This window comes from Oryzias latipes, chromosome 14, assembly GCF_002234675.1.
Source record: "Oryzias latipes chromosome 14, ASM223467v1".
Classification (NCBI taxonomy): domain Eukaryota; kingdom Metazoa; phylum Chordata; class Actinopteri; order Beloniformes; family Adrianichthyidae; genus Oryzias; species Oryzias latipes.
Window position 1 is genome coordinate 27292015 of NC_019872.2, and position 17120 is coordinate 27309134.

General features: G+C 39.1%; 2 protein-coding genes across 5 annotated transcripts in view; one reads left to right on the forward strand and one right to left on the reverse strand.

Annotated features, from left to right (window-relative positions):
* Positions 1-63: 63 nt before the first annotated feature.
* Positions 64-13608, reverse strand: LOC105355694 (protein bfr2). Of its 3 annotated transcripts, none has more exons than XM_020709159.1 (6): positions 13496-13608; positions 11387-11587; positions 11185-11303; positions 6588-6636; positions 5541-5617; positions 64-1431 (listed from the first exon to the last, which is right to left on the reverse strand). In XM_020709159.1, exons 3-6 carry the CDS (start codon positions 11294-11296, stop codon positions 596-598), a joined length of 1074 nt encoding a protein of 357 aa, XP_020564818.1. In that variant the 5' UTR covers positions 11297-11303; positions 11387-11587; positions 13496-13608; the 3' UTR covers positions 64-595. The 3 variants fall into 3 exon arrangements, with proteins under 3 accessions (XP_020564818.1, XP_020564817.1, XP_020564819.1); XM_020709158.2 differs by lacking the exon at positions 13496-13608 and adding an exon at positions 11886-13035; XM_020709160.1 differs by lacking the exons at positions 11387-11587; positions 13496-13608 and having other exon boundaries at positions 11185-11380.
* Positions 13516-17120, forward strand: part of rabep1 (rabaptin, RAB GTPase binding effector protein 1) — a 35005-nt gene continuing 31400 nt past the window's right edge. For both annotated transcript variants that reach the window (XM_023962589.1, XM_023962590.1), the window contains exon 1: positions 13516-13630. In XM_023962589.1, coding sequence (XP_023818357.1) covers positions 13585-13630 — 46 coding nt within the window. In that variant the 5' untranslated portion in view covers positions 13516-13584. The remainder of the gene's footprint in view (positions 13631-17120) is intronic.

A 17120-nucleotide genomic window follows, 5' to 3' on the forward strand; every position in this document is an offset into this window, starting at 1 on the left:
GATAGACAGACAGACAGACAGACAGACAGACAGACAGGCAGACAGACAGACAGACAGATAAAATCACGACTTTAAATCATTTTATTTACAGAACTTCCAGAATATTCCATGATGTTCATAAGTAAATAATTTCTGAATTAATAGAGACTGTAAAAATAAGTGAATGAAGTGAATCTGTACAATTTTAATACTTAAATACTTTACTACCTAAACGATTAAATGAAGGTTCAAGGTGATGTTTTTAGAGAAAACAACACAATCTGAGAATAAATGAATAGACCCTCTATGATAAACATGTAGTCTACTCTTTCTTGGTTCTTCAATCTTAAGGTTGAAATACTGGATTTCTGACATTTAAAGTCATTGTTGTTGCTGAATTTCGTTTAAAGTAGTTTGAAAATATTACGATCTGAAGGAAAAACTGAATTATTTCATGGTGATGCAACAAAGAAATTAAGATGCTGGAGAAGCTTTCAACCTCTAACAAGATGTAATGTTTGTGTCTCCAGAGAGGATCTCTTCTAATCTATGTTTTTTTTTTAATAAAGTCAATCCCTGCTCCGCAGATTTGAAAAAGACAGTCAAACTTGTGGTCTTATGCCACGTCGTCATAGTCATCCTCATCCTCATCCTCCTCTTTGCCGTCTGATGTTTCTCCAATGTCGTCGTAGTCCTCAGAGCTGGAGTCCTCTGCTGCTGCATCTGGTGGGTGTGCAAAGGGGTTCTCCTCGTCTTCCACTTTCACATAGTCCAGCTGGTCGTCTGTACTCTGTTCGTAGTCCGGTTCCTCACTTAGGTTCTCGTAGCTTTGAGTTGGACAACCTGACTGCGACTGCACTTTCAGGTCTGAAGTATTCTGGGATGGAGGAGGAGGAGTCTCTGGCTCGTCGTCAACCTTCACGTAATCCAGCTGGTCGTCAATCTCTTCGTAGTCCGGTTCCTCGTTTAAGTCATCATAGTTGTGACTTGGAGAACCCTGGGACTGCAGTTTGAGGTCTGAAGGATTCTGGGATGGAGGAGGAGGAGTCTCTGGCTCATCGTCAACCTTCACATAGTCAAACTTGTCATTGCTCTCCTCGTAATCGTGCTCCTCACTAAGGTTCTCGTAGCTTTGAGTTGGACAACCTGACTGAGACTGCACTTTCAGATCTGAAGTATTCTGGGATGGAAGAGGAGAAGTCTCTGGCTCATCGTCAACCTTCACATAGTCAAACTGGTCAGTGCTCTCCTCGTAATCGTGCTCCTCACTCAGGTTCTCGTAGCTTTGGTCTGCTGCAGGACCAGATTCGGTTTTTGGATCTGGTTCACAGTAGAGCTCAGTGCCATCATTCCTGTTCCCAAAGTCGGGCGGCGGGTCCACGCTCTCTTCATAGTTACCCAAGCTTTCCTCATCTTCAGTTCCTTTTGCAAGATTCTCGTAGCTTTGAGCTTCTGAAATCAAAAAAGGAAAACTGATTATTTCCTTTTAGTAAAGCAAACTGACTAGAGTCCCATCCTTCCTTTACGATGATGCCGTTTTTAGGCACCATTTAAAGACTTGTGTCACTTACTAGGACATAGTTTCTGCAGAGCAGTGGGAGTTCATCAGAAATTAACCTCTGACTGTTGGTGCAGGGCAGCCCCACACCCTCTTCCTGTCACCAATATCTGAGGGTTCTCCGTTTACACTTTCTCTTGCTAGCTTACGGCCCCTCACACCCCTGGTGAGCGGTTTCAGAGCCACCCAGCCGTGCAGTTTTGATCCACATTCCAGGTCAGACGAGGGAAGCAAAGACGTGGATGCATCAGAATGGAGCGGCGCAGAACACTTAGGACCCGTCCAACGTATTTTCTGTGTCACAAATACAGTCAGGACCATAAATATTTGGACAGAGACACATTCTTTGTAATGTAGTTTCTTTACATTACCACAGTGAATTTTAAATAAAACAACTCAGATGCCATTGAAGTGCAGACTTTCAGCTTTTATTCCATGGGTTGAACAAAAAGATTGCATGAAAATGTAAAAACTGTAGCATCTTTTAAACACAATCCCTTCATTTCATGGGCTCCTAAGTAATTGGACAATTGACTTCCATGCTATTGCATGGGCAGGTGTGGGCAATTCCCTTGTTATGTAATTATGAGTGAAGCAGATAAAAGGCCTGGAGTTGATTAGAGGACTCGTGCTTGCATTTGGAAGATTTTGCTGTGAACAGACAACATGCGGTCAAAGGAGCTCTCCATGCAGGTGAAAGGAGCCATCATTAAGCTGAGAAAACAGGAAAAAAAACAAAATTGCTACAGTATTAGGAGTGGCAAAATCAACAGTGTGGTTCATCCTGAGAAAGAGAGAAAGCACTGGTGAACTCAGCAATGCAAAAAGACCTGGACGTCCACGGAAGACAACAGTGGTGGATGATGGCAGAATCATTTCCATAGTGATGAGGAACCCGTTCACAACAGCCAACCAAGTGAACAACACTCTCCAGGAGGTAGGCGGATCAATATCCAAGTCTACCATCAAAAGAAGACTGCATGAAAGTAGATCCAGAGGGAACACTGCAAGATGCAAGCCACTCATAAGCCTCAAGAATAGGAAGACTAGATTGGACTTTGCTAAAAAGCATCTAAAAAATCCAGCACAGTTCTGGAAAAACATTCTTTGGACAGATGAAACCAAAATCAACCTCTACCAGAATGATGGCAAGAGAAAAGTATGGAGAAGGCGTGGAGAAGCTCCTGATCCAAAGCACACTACATCAGTAAAACACGGTGGAGGCAGTGTGATGGTCTGGGCGTGCATGGCTGCTAGTGGCACTGGGACACTAGTGTTTATTGATGACGTGACAGGACAGAAGCAACCCAATGAATTCTGAGGTGTTCAGAGACATACTGTCTGCGCAGATCCAGGTGAATGCAGCTCTGTCTGCGCAGATCCAGGTGAATGCAGCCCTGTCTGCGCAGATCCAGGTGAATGCAGCCCTGTCTGCGCAGATCCAGGTGAATGCAGCCCTGTCTGCGCAGATCCAGGTGAATGCAGCCAAACTGATTGGACGGCGTTTCATAATACAGATGGACAACGACCCAAAACATACAGCCAAAGCAACTCAGAAGTTTATTAAAGCAAAGAAGTGGAATATTCTGGAATGGCCAAGTCAGTCACCTGATCTTAACCCAATTGAGCAGCATTTCACTTGTTGAAGACTAAACTTCAGACAGAAAGGCCCACAAACAAACAGCAACTGTTTGCCGCTGCAGTAAAGGCCTGGCAGAGCATTCAGAAGGAGAAAACCAGCATCTGGTGACGTCCATGAGTTCAAGACTTCAGGCTGTCATTGCCAACAAAGGCTTTTCAACCAAATATTAGTAATGACCATTTTGTTTTCAGTTATTTCATTTGTCCAGTTACTTAGGAGCCCATGAAAAGAAGGGATTGTGTTTAAAAAATGCTTTAGTTTTTCACATTTTTATCTTTTTGTTCAACCCATGGAATAAAAGCTGAAAGTCTGCACTTCAATGGCATCTGAGTTGTTTTATTTAAAATTCACTGTGATAATGCACAGAAACTAAATTAGAAAGCATGTGTCTCTGTCCAAATATTTATGGTCCTGACAATAAGCTCTTTATCAAACGGGCCTTTTTTCTTCTGCTTCTGACTATTAACGATTTGAAGTAAATAAATAGTCAGAAGTTTTAAGCTGACTTTTCTTGATATGTCATCCGTCATCAGAAAAATGTCACAAGAAGATGTTAAAAACACCTTCTTCATCAGAGTGGGTCTTTAAAGGTATTAGTTTGGTAAAACGAAAAATGAACTATTATAGGGTGATTACTTTTTTAGAATTCAGGTTAGTTTGTGGTTCTGGTTCTTTGGTTCTCGGATTTTGTCAGGATCCATCACTTTTAAGTTTAGGTTTCTTTTCCTTTTTTTAACTTTGTTTTTATTGAGTGTTTTCCAGTTTTTACACAAATGGGTCAGGAAATACAACAAAAAACCAATATAAACATAATACACAACAATTGGGCTTTTTATTGTTTTTTCAAAATCCTCTTAAAATCTTTATGGTTTTCCACAAAAAAAAATCAAACAATTCTTCCCTTTTTTTATGCCTAACTTTAGTTTGAGTTGAAATGTCATCTTTTTCCATGGAGTCAATGGTCTGTATGATCTTCACCCAGTTATCTTTTCCAGGAGGGTCCACCTTTTGCCATTTTTTGTCACTGCTTACTCACTTGCCAATAGTAATATCCTTACCAGGTAAATATCTTCATTCAGTAAAGAGTCTTCAATATTCCCAAAGTACAGAATTGTAAACTCATTAGGCTGGTGATATCCCAAAACACTCTTTATAACAGTTGCTACAACCTTCCAAAAAGATAGTAGTCTAGGACCTGACCAAAATATACGTCTATGATTCCCTTCAGACTTCCACATCGTCTCCAACAAAACTGGAGTTTTTAGTTGTTTGCTTTTGATTTGGGCCGCTATAAAATCCTTCCATGCTAATAATAATAATAATAATGGATTGGATTTATCTGTGCTTTTCAAGACACCCAAAGCGCTTACATTGTGTCCATTCACTCCTCATGCATACTTGGTGATGGTAAGCTACGGTTGTAGCCACAGCTGCCCTGGCAGACTGACACTGGGGGTAACTGCTTCCATATTTGAGAGCTGGCAGAAGAGCACTGTGGGAAAGAAAAATAAACTTCCTGGTTGAATGAACGTCAAAATGAAAACAAACACAAAAAATAAGCTACAAACCAGTCTTCTTCCGGACTTTTTTGATTGAGCTCAGATTCCCATTTACTTTTAATGCATTAAGTTTAGGTTTCTTTTTTCGTTTTACATTCAGGCTCATTTCAGTTTTGAGGTTTTCACACCAGGTTGAACTTTTCTATGAATCCTAAGATGTTTCGGTCTCACATTAGATTCCAAAAGAGTATCTAAGGTCTCAAGTTTCAGTGTTTGTGTCAGAACTTGATGTTTTTTGGTATCTGCAGGTTTTTCACGAGACATTAAGGTTCATGTTCTGCTCTTTGAAAGTCATTTTTAGGTGTGTAATTTTAAACCACTCCTGTTTCACCATGACTGACATGTAGTTCTTCAAGTGTTTTTGGTTCTGTAGAACCCGATCTGTCTGTTTCGGCCCTCTTTGTGTTACCCGGCACACCTGATTTCAGTTTCAGTCGCTTTGACTTCTTCCTGTTGGTTTACTTTTACAATAAATCAGCGGTTTTTGGTCATTTCGAGTCAGATCCTCATTTTGCTTCATGTTCCTCCAGCAATCATTTCCATTGGCCACATCTGTTTAGGTCCAGATAGTTTCCATCTCAGTTATTTCAACAAATTATTGTAGGTGGAGGACACGAGTGCTGATTCCTGCACTTGTGTCCTCCACTTACAATGACCACAGCTATTGACCCGATGAGGACTTTTGACATCCACTCTGCAAAAGAGCTTCTTAAATACAGGAAGTGTGGCTCAGAGAGGGAGCATTTGAGGAAACATCTTTTTGTTCAAAGGTTTTGTCATAAGATCCAACATGGAGTCTTGCCTGCAAGGAGAAACTGCGTCCGCGGCGGCAGAGGAGGTGTGCCTTGGAAAACGTTTATCTCCTGATATTTGTTGCTCCTGGGAAAAAAAACAACAACAAAAAGTAGTTAAATGCTTAGTTCAGTCTGAAAAAGTGAAGAAAATGCATTTGTGCCTCTTTTTTTCCACAAACATACAAGCTTCCCGTGTGCATGAAGACAATACAGTGAACAAATAGAAAAACTAGAGTCTTTCATGTTTTAAATTGTGTAAAAAAAGGTTTTGTAGACACCAAACTTTCACTGTTGAATGGTAAATTGTTAAGACCAGGTGTTTATTGAACTGTAACTTTGATCAACTTTTTGCAAAAATGTTTTGACTTCATAAATAGAAATGTCATCCTTTGAAATGATAAGTGGCTGTACGTGTGTAATAGAGTTCTACTGCCTTTTTAGAAGACACAAAGCGCTTTCCAGTCACATTCAGCCACGCACACTTACAGTAGAAAACCTTATCGATGTTGTACATTCTTGTGCAAAACAGTCTACTTTGCAGGAATCTTTGCCACCGCTTTAAAAACAAAACAGTTTAATTTACTTTTGTGATGCATCCATGATAAGAATTTTGTTTATTGTTAAGGCATGGTTGCAGCATTTTGCGCAAATTTTTTTTAAAATCTGCACCTCTTTTGTTATTTGTGGTTTTGGTTCCTGTGTGTACTTGTGTTCTTGTCTTGACTGCATCTTGTTGGTTTTAACTCCATAGTTTAAACTTTTCTTTTTTTAAATTCCTTGTCTTAGTTTGCTGATGTTTACATTTTCCTGCAGTTTTCTTCTCCCATTTACTTTTATTTTGAAATGTTTGGACTTCCTGCAAAGTAGTTTGCCTTTCGGTTGACACTTGCAGGTAAATTCAAGGTGTTTTCAGTCTTTTGTATTTCCTGAAATGTTGAGGGCAGCAGTTCAATCTTTTTCTTCCGTTTTTATCCGACATAAAAGCATCCAACAGTCCTCAAACCTGCAGCTGCTCTCATTAAAACCGATTAAAGATCAGAAATGTGTTGCCTTACTTCAATTTGCTGTCAGATCTTCTTTGAAGTGGTACAAATGTCTGTTTGCCTGAAAGAAAACACACCAGAAAGTGCAGTTAGAGTTGGCGCATCTGCAGAAACAACTCCAAGAAAAAATAGAAAATAAATATTTGAACCCACCAGGAAAGACTGCATTGCTTTATCTGAACTAAAATTGACAAAGTAAATGATAATATATTCGTTTTACCATTAAGGACATCATATGTCAACATTTATAAATAATTTTCTGTGATCTCTACTGATGGCTGATATTGTTTTTTGTGCTGCAGCCCAGTTTCCCTGTTGGGGTCATTAAAGTTTCATCTAAGCCAATCAAATCCAGAGCATGCCACTAATAACAGCAGTTCATACAGTTATAATGGCGAATAGTTTTAATAAAGTCCTCACAGTTCCTGTAACAGTGAGCCGCAGATGGTTTCCTGTTCTACTTTATCATTTGTGGTGAAAGCAAACACGTTTTGGTTCCCAGTTAGAAAAAAAATGACTTTAAAAAGGAAGATAAAACCGTCTTTTCTTTCATTTAAATTCACATATCCCACACGTTTAGATCAGACATTGAGATCAGTATTAGTTTTTAGATTTGTACAGCTGAAAATCTGTGTGCTGTAAATTAATTTGGTAAATGTTAGAACTGAAACAGTCAACTGTTCAAGATTCTAGACACACAAAGTAAAATATTTAAGAGAAATGGAAAATGTTGTCTACTAATCGTGTGATTTTTTTTTAAGTATTTTGTAAATTAACTTGATTTCCAGTCCGAGCAGCAGGTCAGATTATTCTTTTGGTCTAACAAAAAACCTAGGAGGAACGCACATTTATAAACACGAGTGTCCTTCAGTTTTCATGACTTTTGGTGAAATGTCTTTGCAGAAGATGGAAATATTACTCAGATCTGCTTTCACTTGACTGATAGACTCAATCTAGAAGTCCATCCTCAGCTGAAACCCTTTTTATGAACCACAAAGCTGCTTCAGGGTCACTTCATCCTCTGTTGGAGGGGACACATCCCGCCTGGCACACATGACTGTGACACACTAGATGACCTCATTTCTGTGACTCCACTTGTAACGTTTTTTGCCAAACACCATCAAAACTCTTTCTCATCCACCGTGCAAAAAAGACCGTTTCAACCCTTTAGATTAAATAAGTTCATGTTTATTCCCCCTTTTTTGGGAGAGGAGGGTTAAACTTAAAAAACGAGATTTCTGCTCGTTTGTCACTTTTCCGTTCAGTAGAAGGTCTTTTGAAGACTTCACGGGAGTTCTGCATTTCTCATGGAAAATAATGTACTCCAAAAATCTCTGATCTCACAGCTAAAGCCTTCGCCACATGCACCCGTGATGCAGATTTTGGGTCGTCTCAAGGAGAACGCAGGCGTGTCTGGCTCCCACGGCCACCTCAAGGGACGTCATGGAAATGGAACGTACCGTTGTCGTGGGTGTGGTAAATGCATTGTGACCTATTTGTGAGGCTAATAGAGGTTATTTACATTTATGATGTACAGCTGCAGGAGAATCTGTCGTCCGGTGGCCTCACACCACACTCTAGTTCAGGGGTGGCCAAACCACGGCCCAGAAACCATATGCGTCAAATTATTTAATCTGGACTACCAAACTGAAATAAATAATATTGATAATCCTTATTAATGTTTAATTTTCTGCTGTGTCCCCATGGAGCACAACAAATAAACTGACCTTTGTCTAGATCTGCATGTATGTGGTGTTGGAAGATTTGTTGGTTTGTTAATGTTCGTGTATGTTTTCCAAGTCGGACGGTCATTTTTACCGATCATTCCAACACCTCATGAACGCAGCATCTGTCTAATCTGCATTTTTCACTGAGGGACATCAACCCATCGGTGCAATTGGCAGTAAAATGAGAACAAAGCCCCAGTTTTGAAATAAAAACTCCTAAATGTTCTGTTTTAAAGTATATAAATGTATAAATGAAAGCATGTTTTTGCAGCTATTACAACGACTACTGTTGTGATGTAAGGGTATGTAAATAAAATTGGATTGATTTGTGGGACATCTGTGGACGTTGTGATTAAGACTTAAGGGTGTGAGATAAAATACACTATTAGATTTGCATTTATACTTATGCTATATGTTTTCTTTACAAGGCTCTTCAATAACAATCCCACATGGAGCACGACCTCCTTTTCTCGCTGGAACTGGTAAAAATCACGTCAAAGTTGTTCCCTGTCAGGAGCTGGTGGAGTAGAACCCAAAACACAGGAGATGAGGCAGAAATTAAAACATTTAATAAATAAACTCAACCATGACAGGAACCATGGGAGGAAAGTTGAGAAAGCAGAACAGATAAGCTCACAAGGAAGAACTGACAACCAGATAAGTAAATGCACTGAGGGTAATGAACTGAAAGGAAGGCCACTGTGAACCATTACAGACCTGAAACTGATGGGACTGAATTCAAAATAAGACCAAAAATGCAAAAAATCCAAAGTTCAGAATCCCCAAAGCTGAGTTTATCGGCTGTACAGGGGGGGCATGGCAAAAACTGTTCAGGAAAAATGATATTTCATTTGATGTGATTGTATGAAAATCACATTTATTCCACCGGAAACCTGCAAAATTATTATAGCTGTTTTGATTTTCAGTTTCAATGTTTCTTTATTTGTTTTCATTTTCATAAAACAACAAAAATGAAGGATCATACACAAGTTCTCAAACATGGAAAATGAAAGTGAAGGGAAAGCAGAAAAGTGATTTTTCTGCCTCTTTTTCATGCTTTGAATAAAGCAAAAAAAACAATTATAAAGCAAAAAATGTTTGGTGTCTTTATTGTTCTCATGTTTTGACTCAATCCAGGAGTTAACTTAAAGTTTTATTTTAATTTTGTGATTCTCTCATTAAACTTAGACCATTTTGACAATAAAGCATGATTTTAAATGACTTCCTATCAAATTGTATTGGATTAAAAATAACTCTGCATGTTATTGAAATTAAAATTGTATTTTTAAAAAAACCTAAAAGACCTGAAAACTGATGGTCATTATTGTAAATAGGTAAATTATATAAGTGTCTTTATTTTTCAGTTACGCTTTGCTTAAAATTAAATAAACTATTTTATTTTGTTGCTTTATGAGCGTTTAAAAGAAGATTTTAGCTTTAAATAAATGTTCAGATATAATTTAGGAGGAGTTTCATTTTTATTAAGTAACTTACAATAAAGTAGCAGTATTTGTACCTCAACAGATCAGAGAATATTTAAGGTAAACTTTATTTATATAATAGGAAACTTTCTGTATTTTTTAGTCAAACATGAAACACGCGTTCACCCACAGTTTGAGGCATTTCTATTCATTTTACAGAGACGTGTCTTCAGCATCTTCATCTTTATTATTTAATAATTCAGAAACAAACTCCTCCTGCAGGAGGAGGAAGAGCTGCAGAAAGCTGCAGCCGAAAAAACCAAAACAATGATGTGGAAATCATTTGGAAACAGGCCAGAACCAAACAGGAACAGGAGTGGTGGTTTTGATGGTTCAGGCTTCACAGAGAAGGAACATGCAGGAGTTCAGACTATCGCTCTTCTTTGTGTGATTCCTGATGAGACTTTAGGGTCCACCTGTACCTGCACACCTGTATCCGGCATTAGTGCAGACCTCCGATTAAAAAAAAAAAAGAGTTTTATATTCCCCCTTCTAGCCTTTTCTAAAAAGTTTGATCCGAAAATAGCCGTCTCTATACATCAAAGTATTATTTCAAAACAAAATGCTTAGCCTTTTAAATCAAATTTAAAATTATAATTTAAGAAAAGAGTGAAATCTAAGCACTTTTTGAGTTAATAAACTGCACTTCTAATAATAAGATGTGGCTTTTTATGAGTTGAGCGTAGAAAGGCATTTCTATTTCAAAATAAAAGCACATTTTTAACGTTGTTTACCGTTCTTGACGCTTTTGTTTGACGTGCAGGTTGAATTCCTGCATTTCAAGGCTCTTCACAGCTCATTTAAATGGCTGGTGATGACTCAGGAGGCCGTTTTGGGGAAAAAACGATGCTTCACGACATTAAAGTCGTTCCTGCCCTGACGGAATCAAACTCGCAAATACTTTTCAGGACCATTTGTCAGCTCTCTTAAGGTGGATCTTCCAGACATTTTAAAATGATCCGTGTTTCCCTGCTACTTTGCTTTATGCATGAATTATTATTTACATTAGTTTTGTTTTGTGTTTTTATTGAGGCAAACTAAATGGAAACATAGAATTTGTGGTGTTTAAGTTTTTGCCTTTGCTTTTTTTACCTTATCTTAACTGCTGTTATGATGATTTCAATAAAGATAGATTTTCTTTAATAGCTAAATTAGATATTTATTGTCTTAACAATAATTTTTACACCATATTTCCATTTACATGTGAACTTTGTTGTCACTGCTGTGTCTTTCATCTCCCACACGTGTGAAACTGAGAACAGACGAAGCCTAAACACGAAAAGAGGATCTTTTTTTTATGTCTGCATATGTTTAGTATCCAGTCAGTGTCGTTCAATGAATCATAGCAGAAAAGTAAAGGTTTGTCTCAGTTATCAGAACTAAAGAAAACAAGCCGCTTACCCCGTCTGGATATACATATGTTGATGATGATGAAGATGAGGCTGATAACCACCGACACAAAAATCATCCCAACCACCACCAACAACCAGATGTTCTGCCGCAAAGTCTTCATGAGAGCTCTGATGGACGGAAAACGAGACGATGAAGGAAACAAACAGGAGAAGGGACAGAGATGCCCGGGTTTTACTTCACAAAAACTGACCCGAGCTGCTGCTGCTGCTTTTCAGTATCCACAGGCGTTAATCGGAAAGTCGACCAATCACCACTTCCTCTTTTTGATCGTTGAGTAAGTCTTCAAGTTATTTTGGAATTAACATTAGCATTCTCAGAATAGAAAACAAGCTTCCTTGACACCCTCCAGGGACTTTCTTCTGTGGAGGAAGTCTGTCTTCTTCTGTCAGCTCTGCCAGAAAAGAAAGAAAAAAAAGAGCTTTTCTTCTCAAAGCTGCAGATCTAAAGTCTGTTTTTACAAAACAGCAGCTTTTAAATGAATTGTTTGAAGCTACAAACGTGTGTGTTTCTGTCTTTATGGGCAGATGAACATTTTCCCCCCCCCTTTATCTTTGTGTGCCACATCCTCAGCCTGCAGCAGCTTCCTGCTGTCCCCCCACATGGAAATACTGCTGATTCAGAACCGCGTTCATCACTTCTAGCTCCAGACTTTTTTTTAAACTTTCCAAATGGATCAGAAAATGTCCCACCTTCTCGGAGAAGACCAGACGCGGCGGCGGACTCCAACGGCGGGCTCACAAAATGGTCGATGAGGGCAGGTGGCGGGTGACATCATGCACTGCACTTGTATTTATTTGCATGACAGCTTCTCATTTTCTCACTTTAATGAAGAAGCAGGAAGACTGACTGTACAAACCCCCACCCTTGTCAATGCTCCACTGACCCCAGCATGCGGGTGAGAAATACAAATGCACATCTTTACCACCAGAACAGACTGTTAACTCTGCAGAGTCATTACTTTTATATTCACCGACAGTATAATACAAGAATAAAATATCATAAAAAATCTTAAAAATGAAGTTTAAGAAGTTAGCAACTGACATGGTGGAATCATTTTAAGAACAAATAATACCTCTAAAAATGATTGGAGTTTTAATACATGGTTTAGATTTAAAGGCATCATTTTACAACTTATTTTGCCCTTCTTCAATCATACGATATACCCCCTTCTTGAGCAAATACCTGCTTCAATCAAAGGGCCACAAGTGCTGCAGATACCACATCCTCCATGCTTTCAGTAAGTTTTGATATTACCAGATGCTCCATCTTCCGACAGGCTCCTATAATTACTATTTGCAAAATTGTTGCTACGACTTAGATTCAGAGGAACGGCATCGAGGCGAAAGTGAGGCCTCCGGATTCAAACCAGCAACCTGGCTGAACAACCAAATTTCCAGCTTGTTGTGATTGCTCCCATCTTCTGTTCAGGTTTTGCTTGTCATCTCCAGCAACTAATCCATTTTTTCTAACGTATTATTCTGAAAGTTTTGTTTTATTATGTCACTTCCTGTATTTTCCTTCAAATAAAAAAACTAAGTCCAGATGACTTTTGTTTACAAAAACCTTTTCTGCTGTGAAGCCATTCTGGATTAGTCTTCAAGGCCGGCAATCTTTCTATTTGAGGTTCTTTGTTTCTAATTTGTGAAAAATGTTCTTTTCTCTGTTTTATTTCAATTTCCCCTTTTATAATAAAATCATATATTTTTTGTTAAAAGCCATTTATTTATTTTGTGAACAACTGAACATGGCAGAACTTGGCTTCACATACAGTGAATTAACAAAACAATTAGTAATTGTGGACAACAAAAAAATGGTCAAACACAACAATTACACATTTAGAAGCTTAATTTTTTATGGTTATGCAGGAAATAAGTTTATTTTTGTAAACGTTTTTTTCAAATAGTTAAAGAAGTAAAGAAGGAAAATAAAAAAAAATAAAACTAAGCATTGGAAAAAGCAAAAAAATCCTGTTTTGGTAATATTATTTTATTTTATTTTTTATTTTTTTAATGAAAGCAAGTCATTGTATCTGCCTTTAATTTGAAATGCAACACCAGAATTTAGAAACACGGCGAAAGGAAGTGTCCTTTCAAAATAATTGCTTCAGCATTCTGTCTTATTGCTGGGAAACAAAATTTTGCTGATACAGAGCTATGCAGTCATATGTGACAAATTGTCATACGGTGCTATGTTAGTGTGGTACACGTGTACTTAACGTCACAATCAGCAAACGTGAGGTTTTATTTATTTATTTTTGAAGCGACAACCGGAAGTACTCCTTCTCCGCTCGTTAGCTTACCTGTAGTTATGACGTTAGCTTGTTTTCTTGGACACTCCTAGCTGCTATCCCGCCTCTGTGGTAATTACCTGTTCCCCCCTCGGAGAGCCATGGCCGAGGAGGCCCCGGGATCTCCCCTCACATCTCAGCATGACGGTAAATGTCTTCCGTTTCACGCCTTTCGCCGCGGGTGCGTTACGGCCCGAATTAAGCGGCGGCCTCTCTGCACTGACAACAAGATTAGCTGCCTTTAGCATCCTCAGCCAGGGCGACGTGTCACAGTCGGCCAGCTGGCTCTTGCCTTGGCGAGCGTTTCTGTCTGCACATGTTAACATCTCTTCCTCAGGACGCGCCCCGGTAAACCGGAGACTCGTTTGACGCCCCGCTGCTGTTAACAACAATGCACACGTTCTTCCTCTGCCCCCGTATCACCTCACGAGCTGGTTAGCTCCCAGCTCTGAGCTACTAGTTGAACTAGTTTGATCCAAAGGTCGGCCTTGGGCTTTTGGTAGCCTGTCTCGGCACGGGAACCCTTAACTGGGGTCACGGAGGAGTGTGAGCCCCTGAAAAGGCTGCACTGGGGAGAAACTCCTGCTGTTCTCGTGGACGCTTTTCCCTGACGTCTGCAGCTCCAAGGGACTCGAACCTATCACGTCATGGATGTTCATGACCTCCGTTTATCGCAGCTACGAGCTGAAGCAAACACCAGTCCTGTGTGTTGGTGCATCATTTATGAAAGTGGATAAGTGAGAAGGATCAATGTCACTTCAGGAGCTTTCATGTCAATTTATCAAAGAAGAACATTAAACATCCTCCTGGCCACACTTTGGACAAGCCTGGTTAGATGATCATTAAACATTTACTTTTGGTATTTACTAGTGTTCAGACAGTGACATCCACCTGTATAAACAAGAAGACCGTGTTGTTTTGATGAAGAAGAGGCCGTTTCGCCCTGTCCGTGGTCATCGTATGGAGTCAGGTGATGTCTTGATCTAAAGCGTGCGTTTGGGGAGAGAGAGGGTTCCTACATGAAGCACAGGTGTGTCCAGGAACGCCATGAAAAAGGGACGCACCATTGCTGTCCGTGTGATAAGTGTGTTGTGGGGTGTTCATAAGGATAATGGAAGTTACACTCATATGCATAGGGATGCCACATTTATCAGTTCACTCCGTATGCCACACCATTGAACTCAATGGTGTGGAACGTGAATCGTCTTTCTTATAGTATTTTTTTAAACAATTTTTCAGCTATTTGAACCATCCAACTATTCAGATGTTCAGCTCTTTCAGCTTTTTCCTGCTATAGTTTTTTCTCCTTCAAATCCTTGAACTTTTCAAGATATTCCAGGATGTTTGCCTCCATTGAAATACACGGGGAATCCTTGGTGCAGGAGCTCGCTGGTTCGACACCCGACTCTGGAATTTTTCGCAGGAATGTGCTGTTTTTCACTTTGTTTATGGTCAACTTTGATCATTTCTTTATTTACATTTTTTCTGTCTGCCAATTATTAAACCCTTTAAGTTTCCTTTTCAGTCAGCAATAAAGCATTCAAACCTGCATTTTCTTCTGGAAATGCAGCTTCTCTAGTTTTACAAAGATTTATTGTTGATTGTTTTATTACATTTAAGCATAAGCCAACTGAAGGGTCTTTCTATTGTTATTTGCTTATTAACAAATAATATCTTTCTTTTGTGTGTGTAAAACTTGAACCAAATCAAGCCGTGGTATCGTCCGTTGCACCCCTACCTTACGTGTTGCTTAAGTGTTCCCTACGACCTGTCGCCCACAGCACACCTCTAAAACCCTCCATGAACATTTTCTCTCTATGGATTCACAGAGCGGTCTACGACCCGATTCGATTTGCCCATATTTTGCCCCGGAGTCGGCCCGTATCCACCCACAAAGGCAGTTCCTGATCGTTTCTCATGCGGATGACTTTTTCCTCTAAAGGCTGTTTTTCTTTATTTTATTCTTTTTTACTTCAAATAAACAGAAACCAAGACGATGTCATATTATTTACAATCATGTACATATGCTGACGTATTGGCATTAGGGGAATGCGTGTTGTAAAGATCCCCAACTCGTGATCTCCTGACATTTTTCTGCATTAATTAATATAATCGGAGCAAAAAAAAAAAAAAGAAAACTGGCAAAAATTAAATGATTTCAGTACCTGAGTATTCTTAAAGTCAAAGTTACTCAAAAATTTCATTTTTTTTTACATTTTTTAATATTATTTTTTTCTTTCTTTTTTTTTAGTAAAAAAAAAAATTCAATTTATTTTCTTTTTTGATTGCATTGGAGTAATCTGGGGTGTTAATTTGAGGATAAAATTGCCAGGTCAAAGGTTCATCTGCATTCAGGGCGGTTAGGAGAACCTTTCCTTCCACTTTCGGCTTCTCCCATCAGGGGTCGCCACAGCGAACAAGTCGCATGGTAAACTTGGCAATGTTTTACGCCGGATGCCCTTCCTGACGCAACCTTCTCAAGCCGGGCTTGGAACCGGCAGAGGTGGAGAAGGGAAGAGGGAGCAGCCCGGAGTCGACCACCTGGGTTTCACGGACGGAAGGCGCCGCAAACCAGCACGAGCTAAACTGGCTCGAACCTAAACGAGAAAATTAAAAACCCAGAAATATTCTATAACATTTTTTAAAGAAGATATTAGAACCTGCTGCTTTTTGGCAGAATGAGAAAAATACACCGTTTTAGATCAGCTGGGGAGGCGTTTTCAACCATTTCTTTACAATCATCTTGTACATTAGACCAGTTAGACCCGGTTCATGTCAGACTATACGGACCAGTCTGAACGGGGCAGAAAAGCCGTTTAATGTTTTTTAGCTTCTGGATTCTGAAAAACCTGTTTTTCACATTAAAATACTACTACAAGAAATTTAGTTTGAATATAAAAAATCGGTAGTATTTATTTTGCAGGTTCGGTGAAGGAAAGTTGTTTCTGATTAGTAAAAATTCAGTAAAAGCGACATTACGTTTTTTCCCCCCACAGAACACCATTATAATACTCAGAACTTCATCAAGTCTCTGATCATCTTTCCGAGCAGAAAAGATTTCTCTTAATCAGTTTTGACATAAATCCTGACTCATTGTTCATTTATTTATTTTAAACACAGAGGAACATTTTCTGTGCTCAAGTTTCTCAACAGCTGCCTGCCTAATTCACCCTTTTTGTCCCTTTTACAAGTTTCATCGATGCTCACTAGTTTGGCGAATATAGACCACAATGCATTGCGTTTGAACAATTTTATTAAATGTATTTTTTTAGTAAACCATCATCGTTGTCAGAACACAGTGGATTCATAAATGGTTGTCGCAAAACACTGGTTTTTCGCAGAGACTTGTGGGAAATTTTTGGGGCATTTGATTCTGGAAAGCACTACAAAAATGGCGAACGCACTATTTAGTCCATTAAAAAGTGAGTAGTGAAGGAATTCGGACATAGCTTTCTTTCATGTCGAAGGTCTTCTTCAGTTTCCTTACCTTTCCTTCCTTACCTTTCCAAATATGTTTTCTTGATGTTTTTTTGAATTAACTTTTAAGCGTTGAGCTCCTAACTTTGCGGTCCGAGCTGCTGCTTAAAGTCACGTGGCGTGTCAAGACAGACGGATGTGGTGAACAGAATACGGTAGA